The sequence below is a fragment of the Phocoena sinus genome, chromosome 8, assembly GCF_008692025.1.
Source record: "Phocoena sinus isolate mPhoSin1 chromosome 8, mPhoSin1.pri, whole genome shotgun sequence".
In the NCBI taxonomy this organism is placed as follows: domain Eukaryota; kingdom Metazoa; phylum Chordata; class Mammalia; order Artiodactyla; family Phocoenidae; genus Phocoena; species Phocoena sinus.
This window is the reverse complement of record NC_045770.1, coordinates 100029872-100055619: the sequence shown is the minus strand read 5'-3', so window position 1 is coordinate 100055619 and position 25748 is coordinate 100029872. Positions and strand designations below refer to the sequence as shown.

At 57.9% G+C, this 25748-nt stretch overlaps 2 protein-coding genes across 5 annotated transcripts; one reads left to right on the top strand and one right to left on the bottom strand.

The window, feature by feature from the left end:
* On the top strand, positions 1-13027 carry SLC15A3 (solute carrier family 15 member 3). 2 transcript variants are annotated; one of them, XM_032640146.1, is made up of 8 exons: positions 1-1221; positions 4725-5014; positions 6863-7019; positions 8466-8576; positions 9301-9469; positions 10931-11089; positions 12097-12252; positions 12733-13027. In XM_032640146.1, exons 1-8 carry the CDS (start codon positions 664-666, stop codon positions 12885-12887), a joined length of 1755 nt encoding a protein of 584 aa, XP_032496037.1. In that variant the 5' UTR covers positions 1-663; the 3' UTR covers positions 12888-13027. The 2 variants fall into 2 exon arrangements, with proteins under 2 accessions (XP_032496037.1, XP_032496038.1); XM_032640147.1 differs by lacking the exons at positions 10931-11089; positions 12097-12252; positions 12733-13027 and adding an exon at positions 9906-10073.
* TMEM132A (transmembrane protein 132A) lies at positions 10024-25335 on the bottom strand. 3 transcript variants are annotated; one of them, XM_032640145.1, is made up of 13 exons: positions 24934-25335; positions 22285-22499; positions 21870-22088; positions 20780-21111; positions 18938-19087; positions 17706-17904; positions 17478-17621; positions 16212-16414; positions 15180-15456; positions 14643-14834; positions 14073-14225; positions 11050-11187; positions 10024-10160 (listed from the first exon to the last, which is right to left on the bottom strand). In XM_032640145.1, exons 1-13 carry the CDS (start codon positions 25031-25033, stop codon positions 10137-10139), a joined length of 2346 nt encoding a protein of 781 aa, XP_032496036.1. In that variant the 5' UTR covers positions 25034-25335; the 3' UTR covers positions 10024-10136. The 3 variants fall into 3 exon arrangements, with proteins under 3 accessions (XP_032496036.1, XP_032496034.1, XP_032496035.1); XM_032640143.1 differs by lacking the exons at positions 10024-10160; positions 11050-11187 and having other exon boundaries at positions 12945-14225; positions 24934-25331; XM_032640144.1 differs by lacking the exons at positions 10024-10160; positions 11050-11187 and having other exon boundaries at positions 12945-14225; positions 17706-17901; positions 24934-25331.
* Positions 25336-25748: the final 413 nt, after the last annotated feature.

The following is a 25748-nucleotide window of genomic DNA, read 5'->3' as shown; positions in this document are numbered from 1 at the left end:
CCTGGCAAGGTCCCTGTGACCCAGACTTTCGCTTCTCCTAAACACCCCAGAACACCATGTGACGCAGCCTGGCCACAGAAGCAGCGAAGGGGGAAGCTAGGGGCTCCCAGGGTTTCTCAAGGAGCAGAGAGCTGGTCAGAGGCTGAGCCCGAAGGGAGAGGGCCTGGGAGGGGCGGCAGGGGAGGCAGTCTCGGGAAGGCGAGGAGTGGAGGAGACAGCGGGGCGGTGGGGGCACAGGGAGCCCCTGTGGGAGGACCGTTGTCTCCGGAGTGTGGGCCAGGTGTCACCAGGGGAGGGGACAACGGTTAAGAAAAGACGACCAACCGGAGAGACCCGCAGGAAAGGAGGGGGAGGGGCAGAGACGAGGAAAGAGAAGGGTCGGCAGTGAGGAAGGGTGGAGGAAGGAAGAAGAGTTAGGGGTGGGAGGAGGGGAGAGGAGAGAATTAGGGAGCGGGAAGTAGAATCTGGGTAGCCCCAGAGGCCCCAGGGGTAGAGAAAGACAGGGAGAGGGGACAGGGGAGCAGAGGGGAAAAGGGAGAGGAAGGGGGGACCAAAAGGGGTGAGAAAGGAGAGAAGGGAGCAGAAGAGAAGAGGGAGGCCGCGGGGGAGGGCCGGAGGGCTGCGGACAGGGTGGGGGTCTGAGAAGCGCAGCGGGGGCCCAGGATGCCCGGGCTGCGCGCCCCAGTGGAGCCCCGAGAGTCTGGGGAGCGCCGGCCGCTGCTGGAGCGCAGGCCGCGGGAGCCCCGACGGTGGTGGCGGGCGGCGGTGGCCGCAGTGCTGCTCGTGGAGATGCTGGAGCGCGCCGCCTTCTTCGGCGTCGCGGGCAACCTGGTGCTCTACCTGAACAGCGCCGACTTCCACTGGACGGGCGAGCAGGCGTCCCGCGCCGCGCTGGTCTTCCTGGGCGCCTCCTACCTGCTGGCGCCCGTGGGCGGCTGGCTGGCCGACGTATACCTGGGCCGCCACCGCGCCATCGCGCTCAGCCTCCTGCTCTACCTGGCCGCCTCCGGCCTGCTGGCCGCCACCGCCTTCCTCGACGGCCGCAGGTCCTTCTGCGGCGAGATGCTCTCCCTGCCGCTGGGGCCCGCCTGCCCCTCGCACGGCTGCCTGCACACCTCGCCCACCCCCTACTGCGCCCCCACCCTCTACGCGGTGTTGCTGCTGCTCGCCCTGGCCGCCAGCTCCGTCAGGAGCAACCTCACCTCTTTCGGTGCCGACCAGGTGAGTGACAAGGGGGCCCGCCCCGTCGGGAGGCCCGGGGCGTGCGGAGGGAAAGCGATGGACCCGGGAGTCAAGAGGCCCTGGCTGCCAGCCAGCGTGACCCCTCTCTGGGCCCAGTTTCTTTATTTGAAAGACGCTGTGGGGTTGGGGGTGCGGACCCCTACAACAAAAACGATGGCACAATAGTGATAGCCATAGTTGGCCTTTGACTATGTGCCACTTTCAGTGTTTTAACTCATTTCGTCCTCTTAACTACTTAGAAGGTAGGTAGTATTTTTATGTCCATTTTATGGAGTAGGACACTGGAGTTTCAGGATGTTTATCGGCCTGGCTGAGGTCTCATAGACAGCAGGTCGAAGAGCAGGTTAGGGTAGCTGCACATCAGGCCCCACACCTTGGGCCCCATCTTTGTGTGTTGTAGGGATCTAGAGGCAGGCGGGAGCCTCTTCCTGCCAGCTGTGCCGGAGGTTGAGTCAGGCCCACGTGTTCAGATCCCAGCTCTGCCACTCACCAGCCAGAGGCACCTGGGCCAATACCTTAACTTCTGTGCCTTTTTCTGTACACTTTTGGACAGAACATGGCACATAGGAGAAATTCAATAGATATTTGTTAAATGAATGAGTAAATACTGTGTAATAACATGGCTATATTTTGATAGCTCTACTCAGTGGGCTATTAGACAGTAATTTTTAAAAATATGTAACGTGACTTGAACAAAACCACATACAGTGTTAGTGAGCAAAAGCAATGCGAAATTGCCTCCAGAGTATGAGTGCAGCCGCGTGAAAAGAGCAGGTGTCAACAGAAGGGGGAACTGGAAAAAATTGTGACAGTAGTGTGACCAGGTGCCACTGGACTAGTACTTTTTCCCTAATTGCTTTAAAATGTTCTTTAATTGCATGTATTGCAATCAGAAAGGGGACATTTTGGAAGGAATATTGCATCCAGCTGGCATCCACGATGCGGCATCCAACACAATCTCCGGAGTCCTTACCAAGGAGTGACTCATCCAGCCTGTTCGGATTCCTTTGATGATGGGGGATTCAGTGCCCCCAGGACAGCCCCGTCCATTTCTCAGCCACCACTGACCTTCCTGCAGACCAGGAGACCCCCAATATCTGCCAGTGGGGATCTCTCAGCTTCCCTTAATTCTGCTCTTTCATTGACATCCCACTCCGCCCCCAGGTGCCCTTGACTTCACTGACCTCCAGAGGGCCTCAGCCATCTACTGCCTCCTGTCTGTCCCTCCTCTTGTGGCAGAACTGGTCTCTCAGAGGCTCGGCCACTGGGTAGCATGGACTCTGGGTGGGGCCAGGCCAGGCTGGAAGGCTGCCTGGGGGTCTGGCCTGATCCCTAGGACAGTTCAGAAACACTAAAATGATTTGAGACAGGGATGGAATCATTAGATTAGATTTTTTTAAATTCTTTTCTTTTTTTTTAAACCCCAAATTTGTTTATTTATTTTTATTTTTTGGCTGTGTTGGGTCTTCGTTTCTGTGCGAGGGCTTTCTCTAGTTGTGGCAAGCGGGGGCCACTCTTCATCGCGGTGCGCGGGCCTCTCACTATCGCGGCCTCTCTTGTTGCGGAGCACAGGCTCCAGACGCGCAGGCTCAGTAGTTATGGCTCACGGGCCTAGTTGCTCCGCGGCATGTGGGATCTTCCCAGACCAGGGCTCGAACCCGTGTCCCCTGCATTAGCAGGCAGATTCTCAACCACTGAGCCACCAGGGAAGCCCCATTAGATTAGATTTGAGTTCTTTAAAATGGCTCTGGTTACAGGGTAGGCAGTGGATGGGGGTAACACGAGTGGGCACACCAGAGCAGCGAGGGGGATGCTGCAGAATTCGGGGGGGGGGCAGTCAGATGGGGAGTGCAGGTGGGAGGGGGTGGCACCATCTGGCGGACAGCCATACCCAGGAACTGAGTGTTTAACACACTTGCTGATTTCAGAAAGGGCCATCCATCATTCTGGACAAAATGGCTGTTTATTTTGGGAGAGCTCATTTATATCCTGAACGGGCTGCCTGGTCCTCCCCTTAGAGTTGCAATTGTCATATTCATTTATATCCAATTAATAAATGGAGTGCCTGCTCATAATGGGACTTATTCAATTTTATGCTTGAAAGTCTACAGCAAGGATTTTCAGTGGGTGAGAATTCTCAGTGAGTGGACAGGCCCCTCCCTCCTCATCCCCAAGAGGACCCCTCAGAATCTCCAAGGGGATGCAGTTTTAAGCGCACCTGTGTGGACTAAAAGTTTACATTTGGAAAATGAACAAAATACCTAGTTACTTTTTTCCTAATGCAACTACAGAAATTAAAGCTTGATAAAATCTTAACTAATGGATATGTGTATCTCTGGGTGGAAGGAGAATAATGGATTCTGAGACCTGGGGAGTTATTGAAACGGTGATGGGGTACAGAATCATTTATCTAAAAAGGTGACCTCCAGACATCACTGCTTTCAAAAAGTACAGATGCCCGGGCCCTGCCCCAGATCTGCTGAGTCAGAATCTGGGACCAGGGTCTAGGAGAGGTACCGGCAGCCAGTGCAGTTGATCCAAGCCAGCAGACCGGAAGGGGGCCTGGGGCCTGGCTGTTGCAGATTGATCCAAATCCTGGGTAAAGATTTTCAGCCCTACTGCCCTTGCTGGGGGGCCCAAATTTTTTTTTTTCCATCAGGCCAGAACCCGCTCCTGGGGCCGTGTCTGGGACCACTTCTGCTTTCCCTGATTATGCCAACTTTGTCTGACTGGGAGGCAAGTTGTGGTGGGAGCACAATGGAAAACTCCATTTGCATCTTCAAACTGCAGAGGAAATTTTCAATTAGACTTTAACTGTTCTTTCAGTAATATGCACAAATCATATTTAATAATGTGGACCAGACCTGAGACCTTGACTGGCGTTTTTCTGACTATGAAGGTGACACCCAGTCTGGATTGCTCAAAGACAAAGGGATAAATCAGCTAGAAATGAACAAAGTGGCACCAGAGACATCTGTTGTGTGTACCGGCTAGTGACAATATAAAAGCAATGTGTGGGCTTCCCTGGTGGCACAGTGGTTGAGAGTCCGCCTGCCGATGCAGGGGACGCGGGCTCGTGCCCCGGTCCGGGAAGATCCCACATGCCGCGGAGCGGCTGGGCCCGTACCATGGCCGCTGAGCCTGCGCGTCCGGAGCCTGTGCTCCGCAACGGGAGAGGCCGCAACAGTGAGAGGCCCGCATACCGCAAAAAGAAAAAGAAAAAGAAAAAAGCAATGTGTGTCAAGGGCAGGAAGAAACAGCTGTGTCAAAATGTCCTGATCATGAACAGGTGACTCCCAAGAGAAGGGTTTATTCATTCATTCAACAAATATTATTGAGCATCTATTTAGTGATCAGGGTGAGGAGAGTGCCAGAACACCCACCCACTGATGCAAGAAGTGTCTCTGTGGGAAAGGGGGTGCAGGCACGTGGCAGGGTGCCCTCACACCTCCTTGGGCCTCACTCTCACCCTTGCCCGGCAGGTGATGGATCTTGGCCGCCATGCCAACCGCCGCTTCTTCAACTGGTTTTATTGGAGCATTAACGTGGGTGCCGTGCTGTCGTTGCTGGTGCTGGCCTTTATCCAACAGAACATCAGCTTCCTGCTGGGCTACAGCATCATCGTGGGCTGCGTGGGCCTGGCCTTCTTCGTCTTCCTCTTCGCCACCCCCAGCTTCATTACCAAGCCCCCCACAGGCAGCCAAGTGTCCTCCATGCTCAAACTCGCTCTCCAAAACTGCTGTCCCAGGCGGTGGCGCCGACACTCTGCCAGGTAAGGGGAGGGCTCTGGGTGAAGGGGCCACGTGATCCAGTTTAAAGACGTTCTGGATCAGCTCCAGTGGTAGCCCTTTATGAGGACCAGCTCCCCAGTGGGTTAGAGCTGCCCGCCATGACTGAGGCTGCTGACAGAGGTCAGGGTGACGGTGGTGGTATTGGCAGTGCACTAACTGTAGAAAGCATGAGGATGCTATGGTCTTGACAGTGACGGTGGCGATACAGATAGGGATGGTGGTGTTACTAGCGACAATGAAGATAAATGCTGGCAATGGTGATAACCATGGCAGTAGAGTGGTGTTTATGAAGACGATCTACCAGTGAAGGTTGTTGGGCTAGCAGTCTACGCTACCTGGGTATTACGTATAAGAAAGGCTAAGATGTCAGCCAAACTGGCTCCCTTTCCCATTAGCTGGCATTCAAGGGAGGAAGGTTCTGAATGGCCTTGCATGTGCACAATGGCTTCCTTTTGCCCCTCTCTTCCCTGAGTTAATTGCCTACTTATGCTAAGCAAACCTGTCTCCAGACCTTGGACCCAGTTACAGCTCCTGTCAGTGGGATCTAGACGGAAAAGGTATAGAACATGCTTTCCCCCAACCTGGTGCATTGCTGTAAGGTTTTGTTTGAATGGTCCATTGCTGCCTAACTGACTACCCCAGAACTTAATGGCTTAAGCAACCACCTTTTGTTACCCCTCAAAATCTTGTGGGTAACGGCTCAGCCGGACAGTTCTGCTTCTTATGATATCACGGCGGGCTGCGGTCACTGAGGACTTGAAAGGGCTAGAACATCCAAGACGGCTCACTTTCCCGGCCGGCAGTCGACGTTGTCTGTTGACGAGGACACCTCGGCTCTCGGCTCCCCTTCGTGTGGCCTTGCCCCCCAGGTGGCCGGAGCCTCTCCTGGCAAGGTATCTGGGCTGCAAGAGGAGGGAGCATTCCAAGAGGGAATGTTCCGGAGGGCAAGAAGTGGAAGCTGTCGGTCCCTTGAAGGCCTTTTGGAGGTTTGGAGTCCCAAAGCATCACTTCCTCCTCCTTCTGTTGGTCAGTGCAGTCAGAGCCCAGCTCAGATTCAAGGGCAGGGCAGCTAAAATCCACCTGTTAGTGGAAGAACAACGTCGCAGACTGGGTGGGGAGAAGCTGACGGTGGCTGTCACACCACACCGGTATCGTCCCTTTCGGAATCTCAAAGGATGAGGCAAGGCTCTTGGGCAAGTAGGGATTAGAAGCCTCTCAGGACAAAGGGCAAAGGGTAAAGGTTGATCTTTCCTGTCTCCTGATAATGTTCCCTCCACCCCTACTGCTCTATCCCTTGTTCTGTAGGGAGAGGGCTCCCATGTTGCCTGTTGAGGAGGATGGACTTGGAGAGCGCACTGGGGGGACTGGAGTGTCTCAAATTGTGACAGCCTCTCTCTCTGAGTCAGGCGCGGACTGGGGCTTCCCTGGCTCCCATGGCACACCAACACTACAAGCCAAAAACTCCCCCAAGACTCTGCTCGCCATAGCCTCTGCTCTTCCTTACCCCAGGACCCGAGGCCACAGCTTAGGATGGCCTTGATCGCCAACTCTGCCACACGGATGACAGTGATAGTATTGACAGTGGCAGAAAAATAATGGTGATAGAATGAGAACCCCACGGAGGGGATGGCTTTGGTGATGGTGATGACGGCAAAAGGGATGCCGATGGTGGAGCGGAGGACATGAGGGTGGCGATTTCTGAGATGATGTCTGTGATAGGTGGTGATAGGGGAGTGGGATTAAAGTAGCGGATGATGGGGGAGGTGGGAAGGCGGCCACGGTGGTGGTGACGGGTGATGGTAGCAGCCATTTTATCTGCTGCCTCTAAGGCCCCTCAGAGACCCTCCAGGCGCCCAGCTGCTGCCTGATCAGAGGTCTCCCCAGGCTGGCCCTTCCCCGCAAGAGGACATCGCCAACTTCCGGGTGCTGGTGAAGATCTTGCCCGTCATGGTGACCTTGGTGCCCTACTGGATGGTATACTTCCAGGTCAGCACCCCCGCCCTTTCGCTCTGTGGGGACTCGCTCCCCAGGCCCCTCACTGGTCTCATCTCTCATGGTAGATGCTCAGGGTATGTGGAAAGGGGGACGGGCTCACAAAGTGAACTGCTACCACGTAGCAGCTGGGGTGGCGCCTGGCGCTAAGCCGTCCCAATAATTACACTCCGGGTGGTAGAGCACAAGGAACTCTGGAGACGGGTCTGAGGCCCAGTGACTGAATAAGTCACCCCATCTCTCCGGGCCTCAGTTTCCTGTTAGACTAGAGGCTCTAACAGTTCTGCAGCATTCAGACTCTCCGACTTGGCAACGGAGGCCCAGAGAAGGTGTGTTGGTTGCCCGAGGCCCCACAGCAAGTTAGGGGCAAGCTTCGTCCCCCGAGTGCTTTGCAACAGTGGCTCCCCACCCTGGCCGCGCCTCAGAATCCCCTGCAGCGCTTTTAAAAAATACATATTCCCAGGTCCCACCGCAGACCACTGAAAGAGAATTGCTGGAGGAGTCTCCAGTGTAATAAACTTCTCAGGTGATGCTGACCCTTAGCCAGGTCTGAAAACCGCTGCTTCCCGCCCACTCCCCAAGGGGAAGGTTACTGTAGTGAATGTGTGTGCGGTGTGTGGAGGGTGGGCAGCAGCCTAACCCCGGCCTCTAATCCCCAGTCCACAAGGTCACTGCCTCCCACACACGCTCTGCAGGAACCTTGTTGCGAGCTGCAGAGGGTGAGGGTCATGCAGGGCCAGCCTGCTGCTTGGGGGTGGCACAAAGGCAGAAGGTGTCTATGATGGGACGTGTGTGCCCATGGTTGATCCCTAGTCGTACCAGTTGTCAGAATACTGACATCCTTCCATACCAGTCAGCAAACAGCTGCTGCCCTGAGCAACCCAAGTGCCCTCCTCTGGCCCCAGGCCCTCCTGCAGGATTCTCCCAGAGCCCCCTCCCTCACACAGCAGCTAATGGGATAACGGCCGGCATGGCGGGGAGCCCTGGAGCCTGCCTCTGCTGCTGTCCAGGGCCATTCTGGCAGGTCAGTGCCTACGCAGTCCCCGGTCGTGTCAACCTGTGGGGCTCAGCTTGGCCTCAGTGTCAGATGAGCGCTCCCTGCGGGGACAGCCATGCATTATCTTCCCCATGTCAACAAATATTTATCCACACTTACTCCGTGCCAGGCCCTGGAGACAAGAATGTGAGCCAGACCAGCTGGGCCTGGGCTCTGGAGCAAAGCTGCACGCACAGCCCTCAGGCCTGGGAACAGAGCAAAGGAAACTCCCGGGGAGGGAGGGGGGTGGGAAGGTCACTTTCCCCCTGAAGCGGGGCGAGGGGACAACCGCCCGGCTGCCCTGTGCTACTGCGGAGGAATGCCTGCCTTGGAGCTGGGAGCATCCTGGGATGGAAATGAGGCGGCCATCTCTGTTCCAGCCTCACCTCCAGCTCTCTCGGCAGATGCAGTCCACCTATGTCCTGCAAGGTCTTCACCTCCAAATCCCGGACATCTTCCCAGACAACCCTGCCAACAGATCCGCGGCTCTGAGGGCCCAGGGCAGTGGCTACAAGGTAAAAGACACACATGTGATCAGCCCCCACTTCAGGCCGGGCTGGGGGCTTCCTCTAAGAAAAGGAGGAGATGAAGCTGTCACCACACTCCCGTCCCCCAGCAGCACAGCATCCTCGGGATACAGGAAACGCACCTGGAGGCCCAGACATCCTGCCAAAAGGCTCGGGTGCATACAAGACTTCAGGTCAGCTTCACTCCCACCCACTGCTGCTCTGAAGCGGCCTCACGGCCCAGTTTGCACCAGGCCCTCAGTCAGGCACATTCGGGGCATTCCCAGCTCTACCGTGCTCCCTCCCTCTGTGGGACTCCTGGATGCTCAGATCTCTGCCTTTCACCAGGACTTACCAAACCAGTTCCTTGGCATTTCAGAGACTCTTAAAATCAAAGACCTTCAGAGCTGGCAGATAAATGACATACCTGCTACTAGACCTCCCTTCCTTGCCCGTGGCAGGCATCACTAATCTATCATGGCATTCTTTCATGCTGAGCCCATGAACATTCCAGGCAGCCACTACCAACCGACAGAAGTTGAAGGAACCTATTTGCCATCCCTGATCTAATCCATCCCCTAGTTACACAGCCGAGGAGCGTGTATTCAGGGGAGGGGAAAGGACTGACTCTGGGTCACCCAGGGACAGTCTGGATGGAGTCCAGGTCTCCGGACTCCAGCCCAGAGCTCCTTCTGCTCTGCTAGCCTGCCTCTCTTGGTTCCTTCTTTCCCAGATCCCTGAAGCCTGGCTCCTCCTGGCCAACGTCGTGGTGTTGCTGATCCTGGTGCCTGTGAAGGACCACCTGCTCGATCCTTTACTGCTGCGCTGCAAGCTGCTTCCCTCGGCTCTGCAGAAGATGGCGCTGGGGATGTTCTTTGGTTTCACCTCGGTCGTTGTGGCAGGTATGTCGGCCTGAGTGGAGGGCCTTGGGGAGGGGGCTGGCCTTTGTCTGGGGCTGGGGGGAGGCTGGCTCCACCAGGGGCCGATGCTGAAGCTGTGGGCCTGGGCCAAGTACACCCTCCACCCGTGGGTGCCAGTCTTGGCTTCTGGAAGGTGTGAGCTGAAAGAGACCCTCCTCCTTGAGTCCAGCCTCCCCTCGTTTTGACAGATGAGGGAACTCGGGCCAAGAGAGGAAAAAAAGATTTTCCCCGGTGGGATGTAAGCTTTCTGAAGGCAGGGGATTTTTTTTCTTTTTTATTCACTGCTGTGAATAATGCACATGGGTGCTCAAAAAATGTGTTGAATGCATTTTCCAAAGACACACAGCCATTTAGCAGTTGGGGGACATTTTTCCAAAAGTATCTATTATTTATTCTCTTCCCTCTTCCATTTCAAAAGGATCTGAAGCCTCTCATAAGAAAGAAGCTCTGGTAAAGAAGCCTTGCATGCTACTGCACAAACCTCAGCCCTTTTCACTTTGCGACTTAATGATCCTGAAGTTACTTAGTGTCTTTGAGCTTCATCTTTAAAATGGGGAGAGTAATTCATTCAGACCCTGTGCAGAGGCCAGGCTCCACCCTCATGGAATGTGGTCTAGCAGGAGTGTTGTGAGGATTAAACAAGATGAAGTCAGTAAAGCACCCAGCACCATGCCTGGAACACAAGTAGGAGCCAGAGGAATTAAAACTCAATAAGCAGTATTGTGTTGCAAGTATGAAAACCATACTAGATTCTTTTTCAGCTACATGCTTTCGTGCATTTTGTCCTATTTCATCCTCACAATAATCCTGGGGTTTTGATTCCTACTTCTTGCATAAGGGAACTGGGTCTCAGAGAGGTTAAGTGATCGGCCCAAGATCACACAGCTAGCCAGTGGCAGGACCAGGATTGGAACCCAAGTCACCTAATTCCATATCTGGTGTTCATTCCACTAGAGCACAGCTGTCTCCTAAGCAATGAAGGGGAAGGAGATAAACTAAACTTGAAAGCCAGGTTAGAAACGCTATTGTAATACTTGACGCTGCAGTAGAGGAGGCATATGATATCATGGGAACGGGGCTGGCTTTGAAACTAGACACGCTGGGGCGCAAATACAGCCCCAGTTACTTATCAGCTGTGTGACTCAGGGCTGATTGCTTAACCTAAACTTCTCTTTCTTACTTATAAGAATGCATATTAAATGCCTCGCCTATAACAGGCTCTCGGTTAACGAGAGCTGTTACAGTTATTGAGTGCAAAACCTAGTTCTGAGCTTCCTAGCAGCCAAGGCAAAAAGGGAAGGGATGGAGGGCCAGTGTTCTTTTCCTTACATGCTGCCTAGTCAATGACTGGCTACTTAGTGAATACCCACTACATGCCAAGCTCTGTCATGGGGCTAAGCTGCCTACAGTGGGCCTGACTGTAGCCCCTCTCCCCACCACCAGGAGTCCTGGAGATGGAGCGCTTAGAGTACATCAGTCACAACCAGACGGTGTCCCAGCAGATTGGGCAGAACACATATTATGCAGCACCACTGTCCATCTGGTGGCAGACCCCTCAGTACCTGCTCATCGGGATCAGTGAGATTTTTGCCAGCATCCCAGGTATCCTGGACCCCTCCCCTGCTCTCGCATGGGTGATGGGCTCTGCCTGGTGGTGCCTCGAAGTCAGAGGTCTCACGGGCACAGCCTCTGGAGCTTGTCTGCATGGAGGAAGGCAGGGTTTTCTGAGCGGGGCTGCAATCACCCCGTGGGGACTTATCAGCACTGGTTTGTGGAAGGCACTGCGACAGGCAGTGGGGATTAGAGGTGAAAAAGACATTCCCCATACCACCTGTCCCCACAGTCCCCCTGGTGCCATGTTCCCCACCCTCTGTGACTTTGCGGTTGCTGTTCCCTCTGCCTTCCCATTTCCCAGATTGGAAGTGAACTCCCATTTCCCCTTCAATTCCCAGTCTAACTGCCCTCTCCTCCATGAGGCCCTCTCCAAGGCCTCTGGGCAAAGGGGTTCCTCTCTGTCTTCCCTTTGTCCATGTGGCCCGGGGCAGAGGGAATGGGGCGGGGGAGACACTGGGAGATTTCTGAGGTTGAATCAAAATGATTTGATGATGGGGCTTCCCTGGTGGCGCAGTGGTTGAGAGTCCGCCTGCCGATGCAGGGGACGCGGATTCGTGCCCCGGTCCGGGAAGATCCCACATGCCGCGGAGCGGCTGGGCCCGTGAGCCATGGCCGCTGAGCCTGCGCGTCTGGAGCCGGTGCTCCACAACGGGAGAGGCCACGACAGTGAGAGGCCCGCGTACCGCCAAAAAAAAAAAAAAAAAAAAAAGATTTGATGATGATGCTGAAGGTGGGCAGAGAGGGTGGGCAAGAGAGAGGATGAGGACGGGGCTTCTGTCACTGAAATGGGAGGCCCAGGAGGAAGGGGAAGAGGGGTGACAGAGCAGTGTGGGAGCATCCAGGTGGAGGTGTTCAGGGGGGATGAGCAGGGCAGAGGCAAGGGGTCACCCAGGGGAAGCCAGGAGGGAGGCTTGGCTGGGGGAGGGGAGGGCTGTGGCCCAGCAGGCTCTGCGCCTCCACCAGCCCCTTGGGTCGTCCTTCCTCCCTCTCTGCAGGCCTGGAGTTTGCATACTCAGAGGCCCCGCGTTCCATGCAGGGCGCCATGATGGGCATCTTCTTCTGCCTGTCTGGGGTGGGCTCGCTGTTAGGCTCCAGCCTGGTGGCACTACTGTCACTGCCGGGGGGCTGGCTGCACTGCCCGGAGGATTCTGGTGAGTGTGGGGGGCCTCCCCGGGAATGGGACATGGGTGGAGAGCGACTTGGAAAGGTGATGCCAACTGCCAAGTGCTTTGACCCCAGGCAGATGGAAATGGCACGCTAGACTCAGTACGGGGCACTCGCCCAAACCTGGCCCAGCGCCCACAGCGTGGTCCTGTCCTGAGCCTCAGGTACCCTAACCGTCCAAAAGTAATCAGTGAACTCAGGAGACCTCCAAGGCACCTTCCTGCTTCCGGAACTCTGCCATTCTGGCTAAGGGTCACCTCTCTCTGTGGTACTTATGTTTTAAGCCCCTGAAAGAACAGCAAGCTACCAGGGCATTGTAGACGCCACAGGAGACACCCAGGGCAGCCCGATGCTAGTGGGCTATCTGCCCTGTGTTTTCAGACCCCACCCGCTGCCCACTTTGGCTTCAGCTGCCATCGCTGGGGGAGCCCCGCCCTGACCTGAATGCCAACCCCTCCTTTCCCCAGGGAACATCAACAAATGTCGGATGGACCTCTATTTCTTCCTGCTGGCCGGCATTCAGGCTGCCACAGCCTTGCTGTATATCGGGATCGCTGGTCGCTATGAGAGGGTGGCCCAGGGCCCAGCCTCCCAAAGCTGTCCCAGGAGGGACAGTGGATGAACACGGCCGCCACTCCCCGCTTGCCTCTCTCCCCCAACAGACAGCCGCAGGCCCAGATGGGGTTTCCTTCTCAGTTTATTCTGTACCCAACGTTAGGATGAAATGGTTCTCATAAATATGGGCCATGAGCCCTTCCTCACGACCATGGTCCATGACAAGGGGCAGGGCAGAGGGGGCCTGGGTGGGAGTCCTTGCGAGGGACCAGGCAGGGGACTCGCATCAACAAGCACCAGAGGATGAACAGGAGGCTGCCCAGGCTAGAGGCCGACGGCGCCGGGCCAGGCAGGCCGGGAAGGGTCAGGAGCTGCCCCGGATCCGTTCCATGTAGCTGCGCAGCTCCTCGGGGTCCTTCAGCCCCATGTCCTCACACACCCAACGGATGTCCTCCTCGCCTGCCACCAGGATGGACTGCACGGCAGGGGCCCCCCCGGACTCCTCGGGCAGCTGGGCTGGGGGTGCTGGCGCAAACGTCACAAACTCTACTCGCTTCCGCCGCCCCCCCGCTTCCTTCCTGGCCAGGGTGCTCGAGGAGCTGGGGGTGCCCCTGGCAGGGGCCTGGGCCAGGGTCAGGGCCTCCCCTCCTCCCCCACTCTCGCAGGGGCAGCCCCCCTCCCCCTTGGGCAGGCCAGAGGACTGCCGATCCAGCTGGCGGCTCAGGTCCTCCTGGTCAGTGCCCAGCCAGACCCAGTTGTGGGGCTGGGGGGTGGCAGGGGCGGCAGCACTGTCAGGGGGCTCCTTGCGCTGGTAGCGCAGCATGAAGACCACACCGTTGACCAGGAAGATGAGGATGGCCAGACAGAAGATGCCCAGCAGGGCGTACATGCCCAGCTCTAGTTCGGTGACCCGCTGCGGGGCGGGGACCATCTCCTCGTCGTCTTCCGCCTCCTCCCTAGCTTCTGCCTTCTCCTTCCCGGCCTCCTCTGCTGCCTGCTCAAACTTGCGCCTCACATCCCCGCCGCCCCCCACACTGCCTGCCGCCCGCCGTTCTCCACCCACGCTGGCCTCTGGGGCAGCTGAGCTCTGAGCGGGGCTGGATGGGAGGGCAGGGGCTGGGGTGGGAGCGGGGGACAGCCCTAGCCAGGCGGTGCCAGAGGCCAGGGGCACACGGTGGCGGCCCCGGCGGCAGGGCTCAGGCGGGTGCAGAGCCACATGCAGGGGCAGCCCCTTGACGCCCGCCCCACTCACCACCACCCCGAGTTGGGCGCCCCGCTCATAGGCTGGTAGCACAGCGCCGGGCTCCTCGGCCGAGACGGACAGTCCCAGGTCACGGTGGTTGTAGAGCTCAGCGGGGGCCAGGGTGTGGTCAGAGAAGGACAGCCATAGGGAGAGGGCCACCTCCTGTCGGGCACACAGACACAGGCAGAGACACGCCAGGGCACGCACGCATGCACACAGAGACCACTCCCACAGAGACAGGCCACACGGAGGAGGAGAGACCAGAGAGAAAACAGACACAGGCAGAGGGACAAAACACGGGGAGAGAGGGGACATGTGTCAATCACCTGTCTTCCACTCAGCCCCGGGGTCTGAGTCATCGGGAGGGTCCTCAGTTAGAGCCATCTAATAACCTCCCACTGCCACACTCCAGCCAGTCACTGCTTGATCACCTCCAGCCGCAGAGAGCTCACTACCTTACAGGGAGTCAGTCCTCATCCCGAAAACCCTAAGGTGAAGGGTGGAGGTACCTCCCATCCCCCTGTTATCAACCCCCAGCTGGAGATGTTGATCTCATCCCCCTGACCCCCCAGCTGTCACCTGCTTTGGGGCAGGAAGGGCTGACTGTGCCCAGCACGTGGCTGTGACCTCCCCGGGGTGGGCAGTGCCCCGGCTTAGGGCCAGTGAGATGCCCATCACTGGCTGCACCCCCAGCTCCAGCACCGAGACCTTGTCATCCGTCACAGCCAGTACCTGCTCCCCCAGGATGGAGTCAGACAGCGGGGAGCGCACCTGAGGGTGAGAGGGAGTTGGAAGTGTGTGGCGGGGCCCTCGTACACAGACAGCCTCCGCCCTCTGAGAACCCAGCACCCTTACAAAGGGATCTGGTTTGTGCTCCCAGCATCTGCACAGGCTTTCCCACCCGTAGCACCTCAAGACCTGGCTCCCACATACCCAACCTCAGCCCTTCATACTTTGAGGACTTCCTCCGTTACACGGGCCGCCCTATTCTGACCCAATCCCCAACCCCCCTGGGTTCATACCTCCCCAGGTACACCCTGGGCCTTCCGACACTCTTCACACCTGCCCATTAACATTATGGGAGTCACCTACACCCTTTTCAGGCCGTCTGCTCACCTCGATGGAGGTGACGCCGGGCTCCCGGCCCACCAGGACGCGGCCTCCCTCCAGCGAGGCGACACTCGGGTCCTGCACGCGGGCGTGCGGCGCCACGAGGTGGGACACGTCCAGCAGCCAGTCGGGGCCGAGCAGGTGGGTGAGGCGGCGGCCGCCGTCCAGCGGGTGGGCCGCGAAAGGGACGAGGAAGCGCACGCCGGCGCGCTGGTACTGCAGGCGGCAGCCGCGGACGCGCCGCTCGGCCTCCTCCGCCCTTGCCTCCTCGGGCTCCAGCACCCTGCGGGGAGCGGCGGCCCGGGGGCGGGGCGTCAGCGCGGGCCCCGCCCCTAGCCGGCCGAGGGCCCCGCCCAAGGGAGGCCCCCGGCTCCTAGTGGGCGCGCGTTCCCCAAGCCCCGCTCGCAGCCGCACCTCCGTGGTCAGGTCCTTCCACCCGCAGGCGCCGCGCCCCAGTCCCATTCCTGACTGGTGCCTTTGCCTATGCATCGAGCCGCTCTCGCCCTCCTCTTACTCCTAATTGGAACTCTGGTTATGCGTGACGAGACCCTCTCTTATGGGGGAGACCCACGGTGCTCACTCTCTGGAGGACCTGGGAGCTCAGATTCCAGAGGCCTGAGGCCACCTCGTCCTTGCGCTCTGGTGGGATCCCCTCAATATTTACTAAGTGCCATCTTAGGCTCTGAGGACACAGCAGGGAACAAAACAGACAAAATCCCCTCCTTCAAGGGCTTACATTCTAGGGGAGGAGTGTGGAGGGTAGTCAGACCACAAACAAGATCAATCAGATCACGTGGTATGTTAGAAAGTGATACGTACTATAGAGAAATAAGGCAGGGAAGGAGGAGAGGAGTGGAGGTCGGCAATCGCAAACAGCGGTCAGAAGCTGGGTGATGATGGGCGGGCAGGGGGAGAAGCAACCGCAGGCAATGGGGCAGTTTTTCAGACCCCAGCTCGGGCTTATGGCTGTGTCCCCTGAACCCTCAGTCCCAGAGCGACTTCGCCAAGGCCTGCCAGCTTCCCCAGGGCTCCACCTACCCTTCCGCTGGGCCAGGCACCCTCCAGCCTCGGACCTGCTCGAGGGTGGTGTCGGTGAGTTCGATGTGCAGGGGCAGAAGCGGGGCCCACACGGTCAGCCGCAGCGAGGCCCGCAGCCGGCGCCACCAGAAGTCCACCCGCACCCCCCGAGCACCCCGGCTCTCCTTGCCAGCCACAAACACAGTGTCACAGGCCTCGGACACCTGTGGGAGGGCAGAAGACGGGGGGGGGTGGGCTCAGCCACCCGGGACAGGTGTGGACCGGGGGGCATCTCTTGACCCCCATACCGTAAGAAAGGGGTACGGTTGAAATTCATTCTGTATCTTTCTGTAATGCGTGTCCTCAGATTAAGATTTCCCCATGCGGTCAAGATCCATTCCCCTGGCAGGAACGGCCCTTCCCTGCGTTCACCTGGGGCTCAGTTGGGGGAACTGGCTATTTGCACAGGACAAAATCTTTCTCCTGGCAGAGGGTTTGAATCCACAACTCTGGCTCCTCGTTAGTGCTGGCCCCTGGCTTTGGTGCCGGAGCCACCAGGTACGAGTGGGTAGGCAGAGGCTGAGGGCAAGGCAGACCTATCCCTCCGTGAACCCTCAGGTAGGAACCACTGACACAGAGGCAAAGTGCTGGCACAGGTAGCCAAAGACACCTCCACTCAGGCAGCCAGAATTTAGGAAATGCAGGCCCTGGGCTGCCCCTCTTAGGGGAATTCAAAATGGGGAATGTTGCCCTGCCTTTTTTTTTTAACCTCATGGGTCATTATGAAAGGCTCCAATAATAATAGTTGTCTTTACTTGTACCATTCGATAATGATTATATTGTATTAGGATTATGACAGCAGCCCCTGCTCTCTGCTGGATACTGTCTCAGGGTGCTTTTAATTCTTACAACATCCCTAAAATAGATTCCCATTTTAAAGCTTGGGAAACGGAGGCTCAGAGAGGTTGAGACGTGTCCACAATCACACAGCTAGCTGATAAACAAAGATGGGTTTCAAATGAAAACTTTCCCACCATAAAGTACATGCTCTTAACTCTCCCACGTCAGTTCATTTGCCAGTGCAGTAAGAACATGAAAGTGCCTAAGTTGGGGGTTTGGGGGTTGCACAGCTCCCACTTGACTCTGGAGAGAGTTGGTGGGACCAAAGCTGTGGTTCCCCTCATGAGGTTACTGGTGTCAAGAAGAAGCTGTTCTCTTCGGGACCTGAGTGGGGAAGGAGGAACGCTGTGTGCGCCACGTGTACACAAACGCATACGTGCCACTCACCTGCAGGACCTGTGTGTTGGCTGACTCGCAGCCGATGTGCTCTGTCACCTCCACCAGAGCTCCGCCACTGTCCACGGTGACAAGGCGCACAGGGACGTGCCGCGGCACTCCAGTCAACGGCGCCGTGTTCACCAGCTCCTCAGCCTGGGGGTGCAGGAGGAGCTCAGCCCCAAGCTCTTCACCTCACTTGGCCCCCAGCCTGGCTGGGAAGAGCTGGGGACCCCTTACCTTGGCCAGTGGGACGAGGGCTCTTATGTCCCGCTCCGACACCAGGATCTCCCACACCATTTTGTCCTTCTCCGCTTCGGGGGCCTGGCCTGGGTACTCCAGCTGCCATGTGACAGGGCGAGTGACTGCCACGCCCCCACTAGTGCCATTCTCCACCAAAAAGTCCACCCACAGGAACTCGGACAGTTCAAGGGGGCTGCTGGCCAGAAGAGAGAGAATCTGAGTGCTTGAGAGCGGCCAGGCACTGTTGTGAGCACTTCCTGTATTCATGAGGTAGGTCCTACGATTATCCCCATTTTACAGATGAGGAAACTGAGGTCTGGAGGTTATGTAACTCGCCCAAGGTCACACAGCAAAAAGTGGTAGGGCTGGGATTAAACCCAAGCATCCTGGCTCCAGAGCCCAAGTTCTTATCCACTCAAGATCCATGGAGCCACTTTACCAACCCCTAGAATGCTTGCTGGCTCTCCTGCCTTCCTGGGCCCCCTGCACTCAGGCCTCTGTCTTCCACAGCCATTGGGGTGGCATGAAGCACCAATGTCAATTTCGACCAAGTAGGAAGATTCACTTCCCAGTCCCAGAACTGCCACTTGACACCCTGAATAATAAATTACCTCACGGAACCAGCCTAGACGCTTGCTGGGTGGTACCTTATTTTCACAAACCCTAAGGGATGCATCATTATTCCCATTTCACAAGTGAGGAAACAGAGGCTCTGGTGGGGTAGGGCGGGGGCGTGCTTAACTGGCTTGCCCAAGTTATTTATCCAAAAAGTGTCAGAACTAGGATTCAAACAGGGGCTACAAAGCACATGGCCTTGACCCAGACTCAGGGCATGAATAAGAAGAGTTCATAAATGTTAAGAACTGCAACTGGGCTTTTGGGGGAACATTAATGGCCGGGAGAAAAGGGACCCATCTGCTGGTAGTGGGAGGCAGGGTAGCGGCAGTGAGGGTTGTGACTGGGCGGCCAGGATAGATTGTCATCACCTGGATTAAGACTCACAGACACTCACTGTACCTGGCACGTACCTGGGGATGGGGAAATAGTAGCTGAATGAACGAAAGATATATCTGCGTTGTGCTGCTTTCTCGAAGGAGTCTGCTCTTGTGCCTGCCTACATGGGAATATGGGGGCCGGCAGCCCCCTCCCCTCGGGCCCCCTAGATCTGCCCACTAGCACTCTAGTACCGTCCCTCCCCGCTCTACCCTTCGTGGGAGGGAAGTACCCACCTGGAGTCTGGCCCCGTGGGCCTGTCCTGGTGGCAGGTGATGAGCGTGGTGTGGTGCTTGGAGCCCTTGAAGCGGTCCAGCTTGGCAGTCCAGAGGGCTGGCTGGGCTGGGCGGGCAGCTGTCACATGCAGCCCCTTCTTTACCTTGATCCTGGGGAAGGGGACACAGGTCCAGTTTGTCAGGGGGGTGCTGAAGTGTGGACTGGATCAGAGCGGGAAGATAAGGGACTCCAGTGTGAATCTCCTCCTCGCCATCCTCTGACCCAGAAGGACCTCATCTCATTGCAGGTCCTGCCACACAGCTCTCCCCCATTCAAAGACCACTTATGACTCCCCACTGCCCACAAGGTCAAGTCTTAGCCTGGCATCCGAGGCCCTCCAGGTTCCGGTCCAGCTTCTTCTTTGGCTGTGACATCTCTCCACGCACTCTTAGCTTTAGCTGCACCCAAAGTACACGAGCACGATGCCCTTCACGCCTCTACGCCTTTGCTCAGGCTGTACCTTCAGCCTGGTCTGCCCTTCCTTCCTTCACCTGCTCATTCTTCAAGTGTCCAGCAACACAGATACCATTTCCTTTAGAAAGCTCTCCCTGTGGCAGGATGAATTTCCCCTGCCTCCATCCCCCTAAGCCCAGCCCCTGCAGCACTTTGTACCTTCATCAGAGCATATAATCCAGTCCCTGCCCATCCACTCCCCTTCCCTACCACTAGGGGTCCCTTAGTGCCAGAGGGGGATGGGGCCTTGCTCTTTTCTGAAGGTCCAGAGTGGAGACACAGGGCATATTTCAAGTGTCTAGGAAGATCTAACGATGATACGAGTGAGAGAGGAGGGCGTGAGAGACAGGGAGATGCGACGGGCACCTGTGAGACACAGGGATGGGACACACACAGACCCGATTATGGGGTAGGCAAGTCACGCTCTGCAAAACCTTGGCAGTAGTAAGATTGGGGTGGGGGGGCTTCCCTGGTGGCGCAGTGGTTAAGAATCTGCCTGCCGATGCAGGGACACGGGTTCGAGCCCTGGTCCGGGAAGATCCCGCATGCCGCGGAGCAACTAAGCCCGTGTGTCACAACTACTGAGCCTGCTCTCTAGAGCCCCATGAGCCACAACTACTGAGCCTGCGCACCACAACTACTGAAGCCCGCACGCCTAGAGCCCGTGCTCCGCAACAAGAGAAGCCACCTCAACGAGAAGCCCGCGCACCGCAACGAAGAGTAGCCCCCGCTCGCCACAACTAGAGAAAGCCCGCACACAGCAACAAGGACCCAACGCTGCCAAAAATTAATTAATTAAATTTAAAAAAAAAAAAAGATTGGGGTGGGGGATGGCTGGGGGTGGGGCACTTCCTGAAGAAACGGACACAAAAGGAGGGCCTTCCTATGGGGAGGAGCCAGCTCTGTCCAAAGGCTAAGGACCCATGGTGAGGGTGGTAAGAGGGAAAAGACGCAGATGAATGGGACTAGGGCAAATACCTCTGCGGGGCATCCGAGCATTAACCACTCCCAGGCACTGCACTTTCCAGTTTTTAAGCCCTCTCCAGTTTCCCCTCCCTGGAGCCGCAACTGCCCTGTGGGTAACGTTAGCCCACTGGACAAAGGAGTCTCAGGGAAGCACCAGGGGAGGGGAGCTTCCTCCTTCTGATTCCAAGTACAGGGCCGTGCCCAGTCGCCGGGTCCTGCCTGCTGCCAGGGCAATCACAGTGCTTGGCCTGGAGTGGGTATGGCGGACCCATGTTTTGCAGAGGTCAAGGATTCCACTGAAGACTCCAAGAGGAAGAGGTACCTGCGCAGTCATCCTGCAGAGGTTCCGGCCTCTGACCCGCCCCCAGGGGCCCGGTGCTCACCGCAGGGTCAGGACGCTGGCTGTGAAATTGTGTTGAAGCAGGAGGGTGGCACTGAAGAGCTGGCCGGGCCGCACGGGCATGTCAGGCACCCGCAGAGTCACTGCCTCATCCAGGGGCACCTCTTGGTACTGTGGGGGGTCCACGGGGCGCAGCTCCACGTCGCCCACTGGGAGGGCCTGCTCTCCAGGGTCCTCCTCCCTGCCGGGGCCACAGCCCCCAGGGCCCTCGGCTGCCGGCTCCAGTGTGTAGGCCAGCTCGGCCCGCGTGGCCGAACCCTGGGAGAACCAGTGGGAGGGGAACTCCAGCTCCACCACACAGGCGCCCAGGGACGGCTGCAAAGACACAACGGCCATGGTCAGCGTGGTGGGGGAGGGGAGTCCCAGCACCCAGGGCGGGAAACCCAGAGCTGCAGGGGTCCCTGAGAGCAGGGCCAGCGCGGGCCACAGGCGCATGCCACGTGACACAGCCAACTGGCAACGCGACTGAGGCTAGGTCTCAGAACGCGTCCACTGGCCGTTCTTCCACCTTTGGGAGCAGTCTCATTCCACGGGGAACCAACCCCAACGCCTGCCCCTAATCATGCTCCAGGACGGCCCTGACGAGCACTCAGAATCCTCAGGCTTCTCAGAATCCCACAGCCCACAGAACACCTCTCTCCAGTGGAATCCTGTGCTAGACTGCGGAAGAGCAGAAATTCCAATAATAAAAGAAATGCGGACAATAATACAACACTCACTGAGGGATTGCTCTCGTGCCAGGCACTGGGCCAAAAGCTATTCTTGCACCCATCTCATTTATTCTCCATTCCAACTCAATATGAGGTAAAAATTGTTATCATCCCATTTTACTGATGAGGAAACTGAGCCTCAGAGAGGTTACGTTACTTGCCCAAAGTCACGTACAATGGACTGAACTCCTTAAGGGGGCCTAAATAAGAGGGACCCGCGAAAGCCAGCAGAGCAGGAATGGAGTCTGGTGGTCCATGACCTCCAAACCTCCCAGGAGTGGTGAGCCCTCTCTTCCCTACTCCGGGACCACCCTCTGGTGGACACAGCAGCAGGGCCAGCCCAGGTGCGGCCCTCACACTCACCTGGAAGCGGCAGGCTTGGTGAGCAGTGCCTGCAGGGTGTGTGGCGTGGAGCCGGGCACAAGGCAGGCTGCCAGGCCCCGGGGGCCAATCCTGCCCTTTGAGGTGGAAGAGGACGCGGGCGTGGGGCTCCGCTGGAGTCACAGCCGCTTCCACTGACACGGCCCGCACGTCCCACGGGACTGGTCGTTGGTGTGGCTCAGTGACCCGAGGGGGGACCACCTGGAGGAAAAACGGGGGTGCTCAACAAAGCAAGGGGTGGGGAGAAGCAAAAACTCAGGCTGGCAGGAGAGAGCCTTTATGGGCCTCCTTTTCCCCCCCTCTGGAAAATGGGGAGCTCAGCTAGGGCTGAGCGACACACAGCAGACCTTGGCTCTGAGTCCGGTTAGCCCAGGGGACTCTGGTGGCCCCTCCTTACCTGCTGAGTGGCGAAGGGTGGGTAGGAGGCCCGGAGAAGTGGCTGGGCCCTGGGCCAGGGCTGCAGGAGCAGAAAGGTCTCAGATCGGGAGCCCAGAGAGGAGTTGGCAGGTGGATAGTGGCCCACCTGCTGCACACGGAAGTGCTCGGGGGCATCCAGGAGCTCCAGGGCCGCCGGCAGGTAGACTGGGTCCAGGGGGTCCTGGTCACAGTCCACTGAAGAGGGAGAAGGGGGAGGGATGGTGACAGCTTTAAGGCAGGCAGGGGCTGAACTCAGCTTTGTCCCGGGGCACAGCAGTGGTGGGCGATGGAGGAAGAAAAGGGTTGTAAATGTCCCATCCTCCCAGGGTGTCGGGGGGAGTCTCCCCATTTCACAGATGAGGTAACTGGGACCAGGATTTGAATCTACACCCAGGACTGACTGCCAGCTTCTGAGTCATTCCTTCTTCTGCCTTCCACAGACCCAGGCCTTCCTCACGCCAGTAGAACCTTCCCAATGTGTCCTCCTCCCCCATTCCTGCCCCTTACCTACCTGCCTCTGACACCAAGGCATTTGTGGGGTACAGACCTCCCCAGACAGGGTCTATGTAGTAAAAGATGGTGATGAGGTGAGCTTTGTAGAAGTAGAGACCCTTTCTCAGCCCCTGGGTCCTCGGCCAGACTTGGCTGGGCATCTACTCCCCCTCCCTCTGCATCATCACCACGGCAACCTTGCACTGGTTTCCCGAACTTGCTGCCTTCTACCCCATCCCAACTGGGTATTGGAGTGCAAGTCTACAATGGGGGAGGGAGGCGGGAACCATAAGCCTGGGGAGAGAGTCAAAGTATTCAACCAACAGGCAGAAGGGCAAAGGACCCCTAAGACCATATTTGGTTTGTATCAACTGACTATTAGCCCTAAAAATAATAGTTAACATTTTTTGACAGAAAGCTATATGTTGGCTACTATTTTAAATACTTTACACGTATTAACTCTTTCGGGTTTTGTAATAGCTCTGAGAACTAGGTTCTATTAATATTAATCCCATTTTATGGTTGTAGAAAATGAAGCTGAGAGGTTCGGGGACTTGCCTGGGGTCCCACAGCAGGAACGTGATGGAGCTGGAAGTCAGAGCCCAGGCACCAACCATTACACACCCTGCCTCTCCACCCTCCACCTCTCTCCACCCTGGGCTGCTTTCCCACCGTGCACCCTGTGGGCTTCATTCCCTAGACTGTGGGTCTCTCCTCCTCTGCTGGGCAGCGCCTCCCTCCAGGGTCAAGAGTCATTGTCACCTTCTTAAGGAAGCCCCCCTTGATTGCTTGCCCTCCCACCAGTCCCCTCAGTCTTCTGCACCCCTGAATTAGTTATCTTCCTGTCTGTCGGCTGGGGGCCTTGTCTTACTCATCCCAGCATCCCCCATCCCTGGAGAGGATGTTCTGGGAGTCTGGAGACCTGTGTTTAAGTCCTAACTCTTCCTCGATTAGCCTTGGGTCAGTCATTTAACATCCTGGAGCCTCAGTTTCCTCACCTGTAGAACGAGCGAGCATTTAGTGACACGGTGGACAGGGGGGAGGGCTTTGTAAACTGCGGTGCGCTGTCCGGAGGAGGGATTATTGCTGCTGCATAATAGATGCGACAAGGCTTTCCTCTTCTCTGTGTGAGGGGTTATTAGGGCTCCTGCTGGGTCCCCTGGGGAGGGGAGCAGGTGGCTGAAAGCAGCCCTAGAGCCAGTTCACTCTCAGCCCCACTGCTGGGCTGGGGGACTTGATGGTTTCAACCTCCTTCCGGGCCCTCCCCAGCAAGGAACATGTGGCTGAGAAGCTCCACTCCCCGCGACCCCCGCCCCCAAGTGTAACAGGTGAGTGACTATGGCTCCCTGGGGGCAGACCCTGGCTTCTGGTCCTTCTCCTACTCCATACTCCACTGCCTGGATAATTACAAGATGCTCTGTGGCCTGACTCCCACGGACTCGCATCACTGAGAGCTCAGCTCTCTGGTGGGGGGAGGGGGCAGAGAATGCCTCGCTCTCTGTGGCATCATCCTCCACCTAGCAGCCTCAGCCCACGACAAGGGCAGTCGGCCTCCCACGCAGGGGCACAGGGGAGGCGCTGCCCCTTCCTCCAGTGATCCCCATACTCAGGAAGGCACCGATGAAGTAATTCCAAGGTCAAAGAGCTCCTTGGGGCAGGGGGAAGGCGGCTGCGGATCTCGCAGGTCCTGGGCAAAGGGGCTGCTCCCCGTTCCGTGGGGGCTGGGTTGATGGTTGCGGGGAGGAGGCCAGGAGCTCTCTGTACCGCAGATTAGGGAGCTGGTGCGTGCGGGACACGGGGCAGCCAGGTTAGACGTCGCGACTGGAGGGGAAACTCGTGGAAGGTGCGGGGACACGGCGAGGATGGGGGGAAGACGGTGAGAGCCCGGGGACCCCGCTGGCCTTGGGTCAGGAAGAAGTTGCCAGGTTACGCAAGTGAGGAAAGCCAGAGGCGCGAGGCTGGGGGCCAGATCCCAGGGGAAAGACCTCTCCAACCCTCAGGGCACGCTGCGGGGCGACCCGGCTAGGGGTTTAGTCCCAGAACTCGCGGGTTCCCGGCTCCCGAGCATCCCTCGCGCTCGGCCTCTGCTCGGGCCCGGCTGCCCCTCGCCCCGCCCCGCCCCTCCCCTCCCGCTGACCTCTCACGACGTCCAGGACGAGGGCCACCAGCAGGCAGAGACAGGGGCCGCAGGGCCCCCGGGGAGCCGCTGCCACGCGCCCCGCCATCCAGACGTTCATCCTTCCCACTCAAGGGCGGGACTAGGCGGGCGGTTCAGGTGGCCGCGGTCCTCCCGGCATCTCCCGGCCCGACCGGGCCGGCTGGGTCCCCGCCGCCCCCCAATCCGCGGGCCCGCCCGCCCCGCGGCTGCAGTTCCCAGACAATGGAGCGGGAGCTAGAGCTGGAGCAGGAGGGTGGGAGGGAGCGAACGCGGCTCACGGGCTGCCCCTCAGCCCTGCCGGGTCCTAGTGCCCTACGGATGCCGAAGCCCCAAGCGCCCCTGTGCTAGAGGTCGGGCAGAAGGCCACTTCCCCGGGGACTGATTTGCCTCTGCCAAAAGGGACACGACGATGTGTTCGGTTCGCTCCCTTTCGGAAGCTCCTGACCAATGAGGAAAAAGCACCTCCTCTGCCTCACCCCCACCCCACAAGCAGCTCTCCTATAAAGGCATCTGACTCTTGAACCAGAACCAGAATTGGGGGGGGGGGGGGGGGGCGGGACGTAGAGAACCGAGCTCGGGGGTGGAGAGGGGATGAGAGGGGCCAGGAGGGCCAGGTGACAACTGCTCTGACAGAGGAAGAGCCCCAGATGCAGGCAGCCCCATCCCTGGGAGAAACCTGTGGGTCTATGAAGAGGGAGGGCTGCTCTCTTTGCCGAGGGAAGGCCTGCCTCCCAGGTCCGGCCTCTGGGCGCAGCCTTGCCCGCCAGGCAGCGTTGGGAGAGGTCCAGAGCGGG